The sequence below is a fragment of the Dasypus novemcinctus genome, chromosome 8, assembly GCF_030445035.2.
Source record: "Dasypus novemcinctus isolate mDasNov1 chromosome 8, mDasNov1.1.hap2, whole genome shotgun sequence".
Taxonomy (NCBI): domain Eukaryota; kingdom Metazoa; phylum Chordata; class Mammalia; order Cingulata; family Dasypodidae; genus Dasypus; species Dasypus novemcinctus.
Window position 1 is genome coordinate 108,360,566 of NC_080680.1, and position 13,045 is coordinate 108,373,610.

The following is a 13,045-nucleotide window of genomic DNA, read 5'->3' on the forward strand; positions in this document are numbered from 1 at the left end:
AGTTTATTTTGTGATGTTCATCAAGTTCTCAAGTAGTCAATGCTCTTTGCTGCATGGTGTCTTTTTCCAGGTTTAACAAATAGTGTATGGTAGTTGGAGCTCCAGGCAGCAAGAAGAAGGGGAAGAGAAAAAGAACATGCATCCTTCCCTGTAAACACACTTCCGGAAAAAAAGCAGCTTATGTCATTTTTCTTTAAATCTTATTGACCAGTTCTTAACACACAGTCATTTCTAGCTGCTGAGGAGGTTGAGGATGTATTTCCTGAGGAGGCATGGGCTCAGCTAAAGTAGTGGTTCTAAGAAGAAAAGAATAGATTTTGGAAAACAGATTTGCAGTCTCTGCCACAGATTCAGTGTTTACTGTGATTCTGTAATAAGCACTATTTGTCTGAATAGTTGAGTACTTGGCACTTGATAGCAAGGAAAGTGTTGCCATTGCTTTGCATAAAACAGTATGAAGAAAGGTAAACTAATCTCTAAATTTCATAAATCTTAAATTGGTCAGATAATCAAGCAGTACCTTAAATTAGCTCTGAGAAATAATAAGTTTTAAGTTTAAAGAAAATTCACCTGAAGTCTTGATGTTCACCCATGTAAACTTTGTAATTAAAGTTTTGTAATTTGCCTTACCAGTAGGCTAAAAAGCTCTGTGATGAACTCACTCAAATAAAGCTTAAAAACAAGCCTCAAAAAGATGAAACTGATCCGAAACTAACTTAACTCCTTTCCAGAATTAAATTCAACCCCCCTTTTTTTTGTTTTTTACTTTTTGTTTGATTTATTATTCAACGCTTTTAAGAAATAAAGCAAACTCTAGTTTTCACAAGTTAATGTATATCCAATAAAAATTTTCCAAACATGGAAAGAACCACAAAAATGTGACCCTTGACCAGAAGAAAGCACTTAGTCCACAGAAACAGACCCAGAAAATGACAGATAGGGACTTTGAAATAGCTATTAAAAATATGTTCAAGGATTTAATGGAAACCATGGCTATGATAGAAAAATGGAACATTAAAAAATCAAAGGAACTTCTAGAGATGAAAAACATGTCTGAAAAAAATTCATAGAATGGCATTCGCAGCACATTATATTCTAGAGTAAAAGATCTTTGAACTTGAAGATACATTAGAGACTATAACACAAAGAGAAAGAAGGAAAAAAAAAGCTGAACAAGAAATGAACTGAGTATATAGAATATTCTAAAGAATGTACCAAGGTTACAGAATGCAAGGTCAATATTACCAAAGTCAATTGTGTTTCTCTATACTAGCAATGATTAATTGAAGCATGAAATTTAAAGTTTAAAATTAATTAAAAATAAGGGATAAAAATATCAAAATATATGCAAGACTATTACATGGAAGAGTAAAACATGAAACAGTAGAACGTTGGTGAGAGAAATTAAAAATACTAAATAAATGCAGAGATACCACGCTGTTTAAGGTTTGGATGAATCAAAATTTTTAAGAAGTGGAGTCTCCCCAAATAAGTATCTGATTTTAAGAATTACTACTATAAAGCTATAGTAATCAAGACACTGTTAATAACAAATGGTAGACATATAGATTAATTAAGCAGAATAGTGTAAGACTGCTTTTGTCTAGGGGTTTTGGAGAGAGAACTGAGAGCAAAGGGAACACTATGGGGATTTTTGGATGATGGAAATGTATCTTGATTTTTGTGGTGGTTATATGGGTGTATACCTTAGTCAAAACTCATCAAAGTTTACAGTTAAAATATAGGTGCATTTTATTGTATCTAAAGAGTATCTTAGTAAGGTTGATTTTTTCTTTTTTTAATCTTAATCCATATTTCAAAGGCAGACTTCCTAACAAATTTCTTCTAGGTTAGAGGTGGGACTGTATGAATTTTAAAAAAATCCACATCAATCCCCCATTCAGGAAAATGACTAATATGTAGGAGGTATTCCTATTATTATTAATCAAGTCTTTATTTATTTTCCTAAAAATTTATTTATTTAATCCCCCCCCCATTGTCTGTTCTCTGTGTCTTTTTGCTACGTCTTGTTTCTTTGTCCGCTTCTGTTGTTGTCAGCGGCACGGCAAGTGTGGGCGGCGCCATTCCTGGGCAGGCTGCACTTTCTTTCACACTAGACAGCTCTCCTTATGGGGAGCACTCCTTGCGCGTGGGGCTCCCCTACGTGGGGGTCTGTGGCAGGGCACTTCTTGCGCGCATCAGCACTGCGCATGGGCCAGCTCCACACGGGTCAAGGAGGCCTGGGGTTTGAACCGTGGACCTCCCATGTGGTAGACGGATGCCCTAACCACTGGGCCAAGTCCGTTTCCCTAATCAAGTCTTTAAAATCTCTTGTTGATCTTAGATAGATAGCTCTTAGCTTTTACATCTCATAGAATAAAATTTTAATCAATGTCAAGTAAGGACATTAAGAGAAAAAAATATTTTATCAAAAAAATAGGAAGAACAGAATTTCCAAGTTAAACAGTTCTTAAGCTAGGCAAGACATACTATTCATTGTGTAGGCATTGTGCCTGTCAAGCATTTAAAATATGTTATTATATTTGTATTTCAGGTGAAGAATTTGAGGCTCAGTGATGTCAAGTAACCTGCCTCAAATCACATAGCTAGTAACTGGTGGGACAGGATGTCTGATTTCAGAGCCTAACCTCTTTATATAGCCCAGGCGCCTTTTATAATGCAGAATAATTGAAAGTTCAAAATGGTATTTTATAATTGTACATTTCTTTATAAAAATTTGTCCTGCTAGGTCTTTGTATTTGATAGTGCATCACAACTGGGAGCGCAAATAGCTCGTTTGGGTATATTGTCACTTTTTCCTCATAGTTTTTATAGAGATTATGACTATCTTTGTTAATGAAAAACCTGCTTTTATTCATTTTAGAATGTTCTGGGTAAACTGAGAGGAGCCAGTGCAACTTTGTGCTTTTAAGAAAGCCCGTGGTGATGGTAGTACTATTGTCTAGCCATCTACGCCTACAGGTAGAAACTCCTCAACCTCTCCTATCTAGGACACCAATGATTGATATTTATATCATTAAAGTCCTTATAAAAGGCCACATTCTTTGAAAATTTACATCCTGTGTGTCAAATTGTAGTTGTTTTCTTTCTTCTAGGGATGATGAGTCACTAAAAGTTTTGTGGTTAAAAATAAGTTGCTTTTAGAATTTAATTCAAATAATGCTTTTTTTCAGTTGCTAGTTGTGTACAAAAATCATTTAATCTCTGAATCTCTCTTCATCTATTAAAATTAATAGACAGCTTATTTGTATGAGACTCAAATAAGGCAATGTAACTGAAAACAGAGAAGGAATCTGTTAATTAATTCATCCAGTATATATTTGACAGCCTATTATTTTCCATAATCTGGACTAGGCATTTGCTGTATAAAGGCACAGACCTGTATGGACTTCTAACAATTGGTAGTCTTTTGGGTCTAGGTGGGATGCTACCTGCATTCATGTACATAGAGAATTGGGGAGCACGTGCTGGTTTGAGAATTAAGTCAACCTATTCAACTATAAGCAAGTTGAGTTCCATGTCACAGATAAGGCTACAGGATATTACTATATTAATTTTATGTGACCCTCATGAAACTTACTAAGATCACATGTCTGATTCTAAAGTTTCATGAGTGGTTAGAAAAACAATATTTTTAAGAGTTTGGAAAGATTGTATTTTTCTCATAATAGCTGTAAATATGGTATTTAGTATTTTAAAGACAGTTGTAATGAAACTTCTGGCTTTTAGGTAATTGCATTCGGTCTTATGGTTCTATTTTGAAAAGAAAAACATTTATGAATCTTGTATTTGTACAAACTTGAATATTCATTCACGACTTGTCGACTCTAGTTATTGTCAGTGTTAAAAATAGTAAAACTTAAATAAAATTCATTAGTGCTGGGCTAATGAATTTTTTTACTTTATAGCAGTGGTTCTCAAACTTTGAGGTTCATTAGAATCACCTGATGGCTTGTTAAAACACAGATTCTGGGTCTCACCCCCCAGAGATTCTGACTCACTAGACTGGGTTGGAGCCAAAATTTTGTTTTTCCAACAATGATGCATATGTTAAAAACTATTCTTGTGTAGTATGGAATAAGACTATCCTAGGGAACCCTAGTTTAGTTTCTGAAAAATGCCTTCAAAAAATTAATAAAACACCTAACTCCTAAGAAATAAAGTTAATTTTTTGTACATTTACAACTCAAGTAACAAACCCTTTGGAGTGTGACAAATATAAAAATTCTGGCATGGTCTTTTCCTAAAATTTATCAGCAATAAAGTAAATTAAGGAAAAAAGTAAATTAGAAAAATAGCCTCAAAAATACATTAAAGACATTGTATAGTTCTTCACAACAAAAAGTTGAGTATTGAGAGGTATTTGAAATAATGTAATTCATTTACTGTAATACTTTTCTTTGAACTTAAAAATTAGTCTTGAATTAAAAAAAAATACTGGCAATGAAAAACCAAAAAACTTGTTCATTGAAAGTTAATCATTTTGTTTTCCACTCTTTTTTTTTTTGAGATTTATTTATTTATTTATTTCTCTCCTCTTCTCCCCCCAATCCGGTTGGTTGTCTGTTCTCTGTGTCTATTTGCTGCATCGTTTTTGGCCGTTTCTGTTGTTGTGAGCGGCATGTGTTTCTTTTTGTTGCATCATCTTGTTGTGTCACTTCTCCATGTGGGCGGCGCCATTCCCGGGCAGGCTGCACTTTCTTTCACGCTGGGCGGCTCTCCTTACGGGGCGCACTTCTTACGCGTGGGACTCCCCTACGTGGGGGACACCCCTACGTGGCATGGCACTCCTTGCGCGCATCAGCACTGTGCATGGGCCAGCTGCACATGGGTCAAGGAGGCCCGGGGTTTGAACTGCGGACCTCCCATGTGGTAGACGGACGCCCTAACCACTGGGCAAAGTCCGCCTCCTGTTTTCCACTCTTTTCCCTCTACTTTCCTAGTCCTATAATTCCTGAATTTCAAAACCTTAAACTCTGTGGAGGATCAAATGTGTCAGTATGGGTAAGGTACTATGTCAAACCAATTAGCTGCAATAATTTTTTAAAATTTTATGTTTTTTAGCTAATGGGAATGACAACAAGAAATTTAAAGGAGATAGACCTCCCTGTTCACCTTCTCGTGTTCTCCATCTTCGCCAAATTCCAAGTGATGTCACTGAAGCTGAGGTCATATCATTAGGTCTACCATTTGGCAAAGTCACTAATCTTTTGATGTTGAAAGGAAAAAGCCAGGTATGTAATATTTAAAGTAATTATCAAGAGATGTTAATATTACAGATGATTTTTATTTTCTTGAACTTTACTCTAATTTCCAGATCTCATTCTCTGAAGAAAAATTAGTTGTTTCTTTTTTTTTTTTTTATTATGATAACATATATAACACAAAGTTCCCCATTTTAACCACTTCCATTTGTACAATCAAATTAGGTTTTAAAGAAGGATTGTTTAGGGCTTTTTTTTGATATGACAGACAGTAACAAACAATATTGACACAAGAAGCAAGATTATCTTTTAAACTATTATGTTTTTTTCCTCTAAAAATACGTATATATTTAATAAGTATAAATTATAGGATGGCTTATGAGAATACTTAGTTATGAGTATACCTTGCTAGAGAAAGAGAAAGAAGGTGTAAATTATACCTTGTTTGCTGATTAATAAGCAGTTACATTTTTCCAAAATCTAGATATAAATGTGCAGTACAGTTTTGTTGTAGAATTAATAAGTAACTTCTTTAGCAATTTAAAAGAGACTAAGTTAGGGTTTCTTACAAGTTAATGGGTTTTCTTAAGATGAATAAGGTAAGAAACTTTCTTGCTTTCCTGGTGACCATGACAAAGTATAATTCTTGTCAAGTAGATATTTAATACTCATTTTCATTCTTATTACAACTCAGACCCAACTGGGATAGATTCTTTGCTTCTTTATAAATTTTTAATTTTGCTGAAAATGTTTTATACTGAGGGCAATAAATCTCAATCATAGACTATTGTAGAACATTGTAATATATCATAGTGATTCTTCTAGTAAAATAAGTTTAAGAAACACATTATAAATTTGAAAATAAATTAATAAGTGTTGGGCATGAAAAAGATTGTATAATGATGTCTCATTTAGTCTCTTGTCTTCAGATAACTTGGTTGTTATTTCCATTTTAAGATGTTACTGGTTACTGAGCCCCTGAGAAGTTAAATAACATGTCTTAGTATTGGCCTTTATTGTGTTTACACATCTGTCACGCATCTGTTGCCTGCCTACCACTTAGCCCTTTATAGTGACGTGGTTGCTACTATTGAGAATAGTGGTATGGTTAGCATGGTTTGAAAAAGCTAAAATGGCTGTGCCTAATGGCCAATTGTCAGTGAGAGGCAGGAAGCAATGTTACCATTTCCTGTCCTTACTGTTGTTTTAGGTTTGTGCTAAGTGTGATTGCTAGGTTTATTGCTTGTCTTTTGATCATAAATCCTATTTAGGAAACATCACTTTAGTAATATACTTCAGCAAGAAATTCTGATGTGAAGCAACTGCAGGTCTTCATTGGAAACATTTATAGGCATTAACCTTTCCCAGGGTTCTTGGAAGTGGAGTGCTGGAGGCAAAGTGGGGGTTATATCCACCAGCTTTTATTTGGGTGCAGTGACTTTTGGTCACCCCACAGTGTGAAAATGGAACCCTTTGGCAGGAAAAGCTGGAAGAAGCCACAGTCAGCACTTCATTCTTAGCACTTACCCAGCATTTTGAAAAACATAGTTCTTTTACTCGACTTAATGTGGAACAACTTCTTTTGACATATGAACTTTTAGGTTTTATGACTTGACAACTTTGTTTATTCCAAAGACATTGTTTAGCTTTTCTTCGTATGACCTGTTAGAAATTGAGACAGTTCTTAACATTGAGCAAGGAGTTATCAGAGAGATACTGCATATAGTGGATACTACAGTAATGTTTAAAAATACTATTACTATATTGAAAAGATGATTAAAACCCAAAGATTAGAAAATATCACCATAGCTTTTTTTTAAAAATCATTTTTATCCTCATCTTAGAAAAACTAACTCAAGTCTATTTTATCCCTTTAAGATCATAGAATTTTATTTATTTATTTATTTGTGGGACTCTGTTTTTTGTGGATAGATGGACGAATGGAATTATTTGTTTATTGGTAATAATCCACTGTTGAGTGACTAATATGACTACTTTATAAAATATTGTTCTATTGAAGTGTTTACATAGTTGTGACCTTTGATGTATTTAAGCCTCATATTTAACATTTGGCTAGTTAATATTCCTTTACTGTGGAAACATTTGTGGAATGTTCCTTTTGGAAACATTTGTCAAGTAAGGTAACTAAACAAAACAATAATTTGATTTATAGATATTTGTCATTTTCTGCATTCAGTAAGTTTTGCTAATAAATGCATATTTTATAAATTGTAAATGTTTTATACATAATTTGAAGTCATTGCTATTTACTATTTTGTAGTAAAATCAGATTACCTAAGAATTGGTATTGATTTGTTTATAGGTTTCTGTATTTTAAAGTTGAGATGTTCTTGCAGATAGTTCTGGGGGCTCAGAAAAGTTAGTAAATATCCATCTTTTATTTGTCTAACCATTAAGTTCTTCCTGTTATCCTTTGGGTATTTGTTATTAGTACAATGATTACAGATATCCAAAACAAAATCACTTGAATGACTCAAAATAAAGTTGACTTAATGTAGAAGATCTCCCATTTCCCATTGGAAAATAAGTTATTTTCCTAATATCTACAAATTTTAGAGAAGTGTGATACATACCTGCACGTCTGTGGTGTTTTGTTTTATATTTTAAGAAAGAACCTCAAGACTTGCATAAAATTTGAAAATGAATCTAAGGCCTAGGAATACTGACCAAAGCCATGTTAGTCTGTAATTGGAGGAGGGTGAGTATTGGGAGGATGTAGGTGATGAGATGCTTACAGAAAAATTTTCTTCACAGTGGTTTTTGGGGTGGAAGAATATAAAGGGTATGGGATCGATGAACTATTGGTAACTTAAGCGAATGCTCCTTATCACTGCTGTACACATGATTTTCCTACCATTTTACACTGGAACTCCAAATGCCTCTTGAAGGAATGTGCAAGAACTTAATTCTTATAGTGGGAAGAATTTTTTAAAAACTGCTCATTGATAAAAGTTCAAAAGTATAGAATTATTTAAAGCAATGTTATTTCCCAAATCTCTTTTTCTGTTAATAATTTATTATACCATATATGCAAATATGTGTGATAATAGTGTTTATGTATGTGTGTGTATATATAAGCGTCAATATATAAAATAGGGAAATAACCTACATATTTTTAATGTAATTTTTGCTTCAGAGTGTATTATATATGTTAATTGGTGGTATATTTGAAAAAGTTGAGTACAGTAAAGGATTTGGGATTGGAAATTTGCCAATTGATTAATTGATTTTATGTGGTTCTTGGTTTGCCTCTTCTGTTTCTTCTAAACTCTGTAAGTAATTAAAAAAGAAAGACTAAATGGGTATGTAAACTTTTTAAATATATGCTTCTGGAGGCTGGAATTTAATAGTTCATTCCTGAAAATTCCCAGACCACCTAATTAATGTTCTACCTTGTCAAAACCCATTTCTTGTTAGCTACCACAAGGAACCTTAAGGATTGTATTAGTCAGACCTTCATTTTTTAAATGAGGAACCTAAGAATCAGGGGTATTCATGACCAGAGTTTTATAGCTAGGTCTAGATTTTAATCAGGTTCCTGGATGTTAGACCACTACCCTTTTCACCTTACCATGATGATTCTCCTTCTTCACTATCAGATATGTTGGTTTCTAGTTGGCGAAGTATGGAATAATAAAACTTTTACTTTAAAAAAAAAAAGAGAATGCCCTACTGAACACAAGAATGACTTTTTAAAAAATAAGGGAAATCAAATTGTTTTACCTGTCTCTTTCAGAATTTGGGTAGTTAGGGCAGGGTTTCTCAATTTTTTTCTTCTTTTATTACTCCCTTGAAAATCCATTTTAGGCCTTTTTCCTAATTTTTCCCTCTTCCCCTGGAATTTTAGTATATCTGTTTATGTAATGTGGCCCTTTGGAGGGCCACAAACCAGTGTATACCTAAGATTTTTTTTGCCCCCTAAGATTTTTCAGGAAAGAACTATTGAATCCCAGCCTCTGAAAGCTTTTATTTAAAAAGGTGAGGCACACATTTATTTTTGCCTTTTAAATTATTTCCAGATTTTAGAAGAAATAGAAATAAGAGGAAAACCAATACACTCATAAATCATTTAATCAACTGGCAGTTTCTCAATCCCAAATCTTTTATTGTACCCAAGTTTTTAAATATGGTTCCCAGTTAACATCCATGATATACTTTGAAACAAAAGGTTTTGGGGGGAACTTTATCATTTCTGTTGAGAATGCATGAATTAGAACAAAGTAGAGTGACAAAATAGTACTTAATTATATAAAAAAATGAGCTTTTACTTCATCTTGTATTTATTGTAGGCATTCTTAGAAATGGCTTCTGAGGAAGCTGCTGTTACTATGGTGAATTATTACACTCCTGTTACTCCTCACCTTCGAAGCCAACCTGTTTATATTCAGTATTCCAATCACAGAGAACTCAAGACTGACAATCTACCTAATCAAGCTGTAAGTATTAAAGGCATTTTTAAAAATGGTTAAAAAATGCGTGGTATAGTAACTTAAAATTAATTTTCTACATAGGAAAAAAATTCTGTTTTTTTGTCTGAGGATACTTTTATTAATAAGGAATGTATATACAAATTATTTCCCCAAAACTTAAGAAAGCGAAAACATTACTGTTTAGAAACATTGTAAGTTATAGTGTTGGACATGGCTGATATTTATTTTTTTCTTTGAAATTTTGACTTCACAATAAAAAGGGAGGAGAAAAAGAAAAATTTATATTATTTTACCCCCTTTACCCCTTACCTTTGTAAAAAACCCCAGATCTAAATGGAACTTTAGAAACTAGATATTTCAGTCTCTTCTTTTTATAGAAGATATATCAAAGACATTAAGAAGTTGAGTGTTAGCTTATTATAATATTTATTTATCCCCTCTCCCTACCCCCACCCCCTTGTTTGCAGTTGCTCTCTGCTCTCTGTGTCCATTTGCTGTGTGCTCTCTATGTCTGCTCGTCTTCTCTTTAGGAGGCACCAGGAACCAAACCCAGGACCTCCCATGTGGAAGAGAGCTGTTCAATCACCTGAGTCACCTCAGCTCCCTGGTTTGTTGTGTGTCTCATTGTCTTTCCTCTTTGTGTCTCCTTTGTTGCATCTGCTCGCTGCATCTGCCCGCTGTGCCAGCTTGCCTTCTCCAGGAGGTACTGGGAACCGATCCCGGGACCTTCCATGTAGTAGGTGGAAGCCCAGTCACAAGAGCCATATCCCCTTCCCTGTATTGTGATTTTAAGCACTGAACTTAAGATATTAATAGAAACTTCTATAAAATTGTTTATTAGGTTTTGTTTTTGGTTTTTTTTTTAAGGAAGTACTGGGGGTTGACCCAGGACCCTATATATGGGAAGCAGGCGCTCAAGCACTTGAGCTACAACTGCTCCCTCATTAAGAATTTTCGATTCTTCAAGGTATATGTAGAATGTAGAACATCAACGTTTCTTAATCATTTTTCTGGCTTTTATTTTGATACAGTTGTCTTTCTGGGGGTTCATTTTGAGTAGTTAAAACAGTAATTTGTAGTTATTTAAGGATAGAAAAAAATGTATCTACAAAGCAAGTATATTTTAAGAATGAGCTTTCTAATATGTTAAGAGCATATTTGGCCCCTGTACTACTGCTCTAGGCAAAGAACCCCTTCAGCCAGCTCTTTGATAACTGTTTTGAAAGGCATAATGTAGCTGTGAGTTTAAATTAGAGTTTTTCACATTGTTAAAACAGTGACATTTTCTGCACATAAACCTTAATTTGTTAAAAGAGATATTAAGGCATATAATAGACTGTATAAACTTAGAGTAAATGAAGTATTAGGTATTTTAAGTATAGAGAGTTTTTTAAGTGAAAAAATGCCACATAAATTATAAATAGGATACCTGCTCATATAAAACCTTCAAACAATTCAGAAAAGTAATGTAAAAAAGCCCCAAAATGAAATCCAATTAACCAGAAATAACTAACTACTACTGCCCTCAGTTTAGTGTGTATTCTTCCTCTGTTCAGGTGTGTTATGTGTGTATACAAGTCTTACATAAATGGAATACTGATACTTTGAAACATTTTTTTTCTGTAACTTGCCAAGGATGTTGTTTTCACAACAGCAAATATAGAGTTACTTCATGATTTTTAACTAATCATATTATACTTCCTTGTATGGGAGAGACACATAATTCATGATTAATCCAATTTCCTATTGATAGACATTGAGGCTGTTTCCAATTTTATGCTTTTATAAATAGTACTGTAGCATCATCCTTAAAATACATAGTACACTAACCACATTATCTCATTTGGTTACATTTCTGGCAGTGAAATTGCTGGGACAAAGCATGTGCATATCTCATATTTTGATATATATTTCACAATTATTTTCTGGATACATTATAGTCAACTGAGGCTGCTAGATAATGCATATGCAAACAGTTTTCTTTATCTTTGTTAATATTTTATTGTTTACTTACTTTTTTTGGTAATTTGTTAAGTGAACTACCTCTGACATGCTTGAATGTATTTTTTTACTATATCAAGGAACTATCTTTTGTCTGTTACGTGTTACAGATATTTCTTCCTGTTTCTTGTCTTTTAAACTTGTTTATGATGATTTCTGTTGTTTGTGTTTTTGATAACTCATTTTCATACATAAGTCAAATCTGTTAAAATTATAGGGAATGGGTATAGCTCAGTGGTTGAGCACCTGCTTTGCATGTGCAAGGTCCTGGGTTGTCCTTTTTTAAAAAAAAAAAAGGTGAAAAATTATATTATGGTTCTTGACTTTGGTACCATGCTCAGAAAGACCTACTATACCAGGATTGGGAGTGGATGAGGGAGAATGTGCCTTATGTTTTCTTCTCATATTTATATGTTTTGTTTGTTTTTATTTTGATATTTAAGTCTTTGTTCTATCAGGAGTTTTGTAGATGTAAGTATTGAGGATAGGGCATCCCTCTTTATTTTCCCCTACACTATTGAATATCCCACTCTTTTTCCACTGATGTGAAACTAGTCCTTCATGACACACATGTTATACCTACTTACAATATGCATATTCTGCTTGCATGTCCTCTGATCTGCTCTTGTGTGTGCTTGTGCATGTTGTATAATATGGATTATTTTTCTGGATTCCATTCTCTTCCATTCCTGTTTCAGTGTGTCTAATAGCTTACTATATTGTTGGACAAGGCCCCTCTTCATAACTCTCTTCAGAAGTTTATTGGTTAACTTTTCCTGTATATTTCTCCAGATATACTTTGGAATTATTTTGATAACTCCTGGCCACCCCTCCAAAAAAACACAATTAAGATTGGTTTTATTGGGTAATTAATATATTTGCATTGCTCTCTTATCCTTTTAAGGAAGAAGTTTACAGTTTGTTTTCCTTTGTGTCTTCCAGTAAAATTTAAAATTTTCCTTCATATTAGTTTGCTTATTAATGTGATTTCTAAATATGTTAGTACATAAGTCTTGAAGAAGGAAAAAAACAATAAAATTCTTAAAAATTAGATTATTCCAAAGGGAAATAGTGAGAAATCCCAGTTGCTTGGCAACCAAAGCAAGCCCAAATGACCTAGTTTATTCTTAGATAGCCTTGATTTCTTCCCTGTCCATTCTTTGATTTTTGTGCAATTTTTATGCATTGATATTTATTTAATAAAATATAAAAACTTTTATTTAAAGTCACACACCAAACAAATTGAGAGTACCTCTTTGCATACATAAAAGGTACCACATATGTTTTTTATTCTGACAGTCTTGGAGAACTGATAAAGTAATGTTTCATTTACTTTTGTTCTCTGAATAGCAAAATATCCCAAAGCAT

General features: G+C 33.5%; 1 protein-coding gene across 11 annotated transcripts in view; it reads left to right on the plus strand.

The window, feature by feature from the left end:
* The window catches only part of PTBP3 (polypyrimidine tract binding protein 3), a 130,259-nt gene that overhangs the window by 73,526 nt on the left and 43,688 nt on the right, over positions 1-13,045 (plus strand). For all 11 annotated transcript variants that reach the window (XM_071217059.1, XM_004463906.3, XM_012527345.3 and 8 more), the window contains 2 exons: positions 5,086-5,255; positions 9,536-9,682. In XM_071217059.1, coding sequence (XP_071073160.1) covers positions 5,235-5,255; positions 9,536-9,682 — 168 coding nt within the window. In that variant the 5' untranslated portion in view covers positions 5,086-5,234. The remainder of the gene's footprint in view (positions 1-5,085; positions 5,256-9,535; positions 9,683-13,045) is intronic.